The 4,724-nt window shown below is 58.6% G+C and overlaps 1 protein-coding gene and 1 long non-coding RNA gene across 2 annotated transcripts; both read right to left on the bottom strand.

Annotated features, from left to right (window-relative positions):
* Positions 1-1,976: 1,976 nt before the first annotated feature.
* Positions 1,977-2,652, bottom strand: LOC112066898 (uncharacterized). Its single transcript, XR_002892958.2, has 2 exons — positions 2,278-2,652; positions 1,977-2,215 (listed from the first exon to the last, which is right to left on the bottom strand). It is a non-coding gene; the product is annotated as an uncharacterized lncRNA (long non-coding RNA).
* A 601-nt stretch (positions 2,653-3,253) lies between these two features.
* CXCR5 (C-X-C motif chemokine receptor 5) lies at positions 3,254-4,703 on the bottom strand. Its single transcript, XM_028485550.1, has one exon. It carries the CDS (start codon positions 4,676-4,678, stop codon positions 3,641-3,643), a length of 1,038 nt encoding a protein of 345 aa, XP_028341351.1. The 5' UTR covers positions 4,679-4,703; the 3' UTR covers positions 3,254-3,640.
* Between the last annotated feature and the right edge of the window lie 21 nt (positions 4,704-4,724).

Here is a 4,724-nt window from a genome sequence, read left to right as displayed (position 1 = left end):
GGCGCCTGGGATTTGGGATGGGGGTTGGTCCCATTTCGGCCACCAGGACTGCCCTCCCCCCCCCCGCCCCCAGTCCTACGGAGCCTCGATTTTCCCTCTTTCTCTGCGTCCACCCTCTTCAGCTTTGCTTTCAGAGCCCTGTGTCTAATCCTTGGCAGGGAGCGGAAGGAGAGGAGAGCTCTCCCTCCCTCTCCCTCCCCTTCCTGCCGCTGTCTCCTCCGGGAGCTTCACTTTCCTCCTCTTGGTTTCTCTGCCTGCCCCCCACCCCCGTTTTTCCTTCTGTCTTCTCCTGCCTCAGTTCCTGTCCCTGATGATGTGGCTGACCCCCTCTCCCACCCCAACCTGCAGGCGGCTGGCCAGGTGGGCAGGCGCCAGCCGTAGCTGTAAATAGAGCGCTGCGCTTTTGTGCCGGTTTGTGTGTGTGCTGTATTTCTGTGTTTTGATAGAAGTCACACAAAAAAAGGATAAAAGAAACCCTTCCCCACTTTTTCAAATGATTGCCCCTTCCATTCCCCTGGACCCAGGGGCACGCAGTCTGACACACTTACCCGCTGTGGCAGTGTCTCTGGGTCAATAAAGGATACCATTCCGGTCCCCTCCCCCAATGGTGAAATGACGTAGCTACACCCACACCTAAACTGAGGTCAGACCACCTAGGCTTCCACCTGGTGAGCCCCAGCAGGGCTGAGATCCCCCAGGGCGGCATCCTGTCTGCTGCTGAGTGATTCAGGAGAACGCGTGCACGTGCATGTGTGTTTGCCCCACAGAGGTGACACGGGGCCCTGGCTTCCTAGCTGTGGATGTCTGGTGTCCCTTGCTGCTACATCTTAGCCAGAACTTGAAGTCCTTGGTCCCCAGTCTGGGATGTAGGCAAGGAGGATGAGGCGGAGACCGTGGCCCCCTCGTGTGGAGCCGTGGAGGGGTGGCCTGGGGGGCCGGATGGTCCTGTGCCCGCTGCAGTGGCTCTGGGCCAGGTAGCCCCCAGGGTCATGACTCTTCCAGAGGCTACCACTTACTTCTTATCACCAAAGGAGGAAAGAAAAAGGGTTTGGCCGAGTCCGTCTGTCTCCCTCCAGCCTCCACCCGCTGAGGATGGAATAGAGAAAGGGTTGGATGCGGAGCAGGAGAGCGTCTTCCTGCTTCTCTCTGCCTGGCTGATCACTGGCAAAGCCCCTCTGCCCAGAGCTCAGGGCTCTGTGCCCACCCAGGCGCAGCCACTGCCTTCCCCTCAGCCCCCGGCTCTTTCCCATACAAGCTCCCCACCCACCTCTGGTCAGAGCTGAAGCCATACACGATTGGGTGTTTTGCCCCCCTCAGCCCCAGGAGTAAAACACTTCTCCTTTTCTCACTTCCTTTCCTGCCTTGTGAGGTGGCAGGGCAGTTACCTGGCTGAGGCCTTTCGTACCCCACCTCCAGGGCCAAGGGCCATTTCTAGACAATGTGTCTTCTGCCGTGGCCCCGTCCCCAGCCTTCCTGACCTGAGGGCCTGGTCTCCCATTGGCAGCTGTGATACAAAGGGAATTTGTCCCCAGTTCTCCCAGTCTGGTGCTGTCCTCAGTACCCCATCAGCCAGGTCAAGTGCTTCCTCCGGGGCTGGCTGCGAGCTCCTGCCTCCCCCAGCTCCTCCCAGGGGCCAGGGCCTGGTACCCCGTGTTCAGGGGCCACCTGCCCTCAATCCCGCCAGACACGTTCCCACCCTGTCTCAACCCGGGCCTTGTGCCCTTGAGTCCCCCACCCATGACCCAAGACTCCCCAAACCGACTCTTAAGTGTTTCCTGCGCAGAGGAGAGACGGGTCAGACTGAAAAGGGCCCGATGCCCTCCCCTTCCCCCGCTTCTCCCACCTCTGCCACCAGACTAGCTTTCCAAGGTGAATTCCACAGGCCAGCTACTTCCCTCCATCCATGGCCACACCCCCAGCCATTTTGTACCATTATATAAATATATATATATATATAAATATATAAATACAATATGTGAAGACATCTTCTTGGTTTTTATTTTGAAACAATTTTTAGGCTTGTTCCGGGGGTCTCTGTGCTGCCTGTACTGTATTGACCTGTTTTATAGGTGCCTTTTTATTAAAAAGAGAAAATTAAAAATCCAGTTTCTTGCTGTCTTGCTTCCGTGTCTGGCTCCTCTGCTGCCCAACTTACTATTGGGTGCTGGGAGGAAAAAGGGGCCCCAGGGATTCCCTGGTGTTCCACGGTGAAGACCTAGTCCCCTGGGTCACAGCTCTGATCTCCCCTGCGGGGGCCTCTTAGGGACCTTGGCTGACTGGCTTGAGTGGGCCTGGGCAACCGATGTGTGCCCTCAGCAGCTACAGGGGTCCCTGATGTCCCATTCTAGGCAGACCAGAGCCTGGGGAGGAGGCAGGGAGAGCCCTCCCCGGGTAGGGGGCAGGCAGGCGCAGAGCAGCTTCCTCTGGTTCCATCTGAGTAGTATCCTCTCGGGGCAGGGCCCAGCTTCCTGGAGCCTGGGGACTTCCCTGCCTAGGCCTGCTTGTCACACTGCCCAGCCCAAGGGGATGCCTCGCGGCTCTTGCTGAGGCCCAGAGAGGTGGCCTGGCCTGCAGGCAGGGGGCTGGATGAGATGACCCCCAGGGACCCCTTAGGTCTGTCTCTTTCCTCAGGAGGTCTCCATCTCTGCTCTGTGGTCAGATTCTCTCTGTGGCTCCAGGAGTTTCCCCTAGCTGTGTAGTTTGCGGGGAGAGGGACAGGGAAGAGCGCGTCTGTCCCCTTCCCCATCGGTGCCCAGACCTACCAGGGTCCTGGACCCTGGTGCCCCAGGCCCACCCTGGGAGCTCTCCACCCTGGGCAGAGGAGACAGCTGGCTTTGGTTAATACTTGTTCATCCTTGGAGCTGGGGAAGGAGAATCTTTCCTTTCCTTGGTTGGGCTCCTCTCTGCTGACCTTAGTCCTTCTCTAGGATGCTGGCTGGTCTCTGAGGGCGCCTGGAGTCTGCCTCAGGCTGCAGACCTCCCACGGCCTAGTGACATTGGGCTGGCCCGGTGCCATTTTGGTCAGAGCCAGGGGCAGCCACCTGGACCGGGTCATCCTGAGCTTCCTGCTTGGTCAAGATGCTGCAGGGCTGGTGACCTGACCTGAAAGAATGTCTGTGCTTATTAGGCACTGAGACATGTTAAGGCCCCACTCTGTTGCCAGCTGGCCTTTCCTCAGCCTTAACCTCCATCCATCCCCTGGTGCTCAGCTGCTTGTTACTTTTGGCAGGTGAGGTGGGAGGAGAGGTGGGTGGCTGTGGAGGTCGGTGGTCCATAAGATGATGGAGTACGTTCTGGAAGGGGAATGACTTTCCCTATCGACAGGGGCAGAAGGAAAATTTGTTTCTTGAGCTTTGGATGGTTAGGATGAGAGAAGGTAAGTGTGGTCCTCTCGGCCCAAAGTGATGCAGACGAGCACGGGTATCCTTTGTTTTGCCCTTGGGCTGCTTTCCCCTCCCTGGACCCCAGCCTAGACCCAGGGCGGGGAGAAGAGATGGTGGGGTTGTCCTGGAAAGAGGGGTTGGTTCCTCCAGCTGCCCCACATGCGGACACTGGCCAAGGCGAGCTCTTAGGATCCCAGATCCTGTTGGAAGGAGTTCGAGCATCACTGCCTGCCCCAAGGAAAGCAGAAACAAAGGACCTAGAAGGTGGTGAGGGAGGTGGCATTCTCTGACTCCGAGAGGCTGCTCTTGCGCCAACTAGGGAAGAACTGGCAAAGAGAGGCAGGGCCGGCACAGCCCAGCTTGGTCAGAAGCCGCGACAGGTCACTGCGGAACTTCACGCCGGCAAACGTGTAGAGCATGGGATTGAGGCAGCAGTGGGCCAGGCCCAGGAACTCACTCATGGTGATGGCCACGGAGAGATAGCCATTGAACTCACAGCTACTGCCCAGGGCCTTCAGCCTCGTCAGGGTGTCCAGGAAGATAACAACGTGGTAGGGTGACCAGCAGAGAAAGAAGACACTTGTCACAAGGATGGCCACCCTGACCGCCTTCTGCCGCTGAGGACGCCGCTGGGCCTGGCACAGCCTGTGCACCACCCCGACATAGCACCAGGTCATCACCAGCATTGGCAGCAGGAATCCTCCGATGTGATAGAGAAAGCGGGAGGTGAACCAGGCGTTGGTTTCGGCCTGGTTCTCTTGGGGGAAGGTGCAGTGTGGCAGGGAGTCGTTGTAATGGGGTTGACTGACCTTGGCGAAAAGGATCTCTGGCAAGGCGAAGAAGACGCCCGCCAGCCAGATGGTTGCACAGGTGATGTGGATGGAGAGGAGGCGGCGGTGGCGGTAGGCGTGGACGGCGTGGACGATGGCCAGGTAGCGGTCCACGGCGATGCAGGCCAGGAGCAGGCTGCTGCAGTAGAAGTTGATCTTGTGCAGAGAAATCACGGCTTTGCAGAGGAAGCTGCCCAGGACCCAGCCCACGGAGCCCTCGGCCACAGCAAAGGGCAGGATGAAGACCAGCAGGAGGTCGGCCACCGCCAGGTGGAACAGGAAGGTCTCGGTTGAGCTGCGCGTTTGCCGGTGCCGCTCCAGGATCACCAGCACCAGGATGTTGCCCATCATACCCAGGAGGAAGATGAGGCCATAGGCCACGGGCACGAACACGGCCTTGAAGGAGGTCAGCAGGGGCCCCTCAACTGTGGAGCAGAGGTGATTTTCCATTGTGTGGGTCTCCATACTGTCGTTGTAGCTGCCTAATTCCTTGTACTGCAAGAGCAAGGAG

The sequence above is a fragment of the Physeter macrocephalus genome, unplaced genomic scaffold (genome assembly GCF_002837175.3).
Source record: "Physeter macrocephalus isolate SW-GA unplaced genomic scaffold, ASM283717v5 random_445, whole genome shotgun sequence".
Taxonomy (NCBI): Eukaryota; Metazoa; Chordata; class Mammalia; order Artiodactyla; family Physeteridae; genus Physeter; species Physeter macrocephalus.
This window is presented reverse-complemented; position numbering and strand designations above follow the sequence as displayed.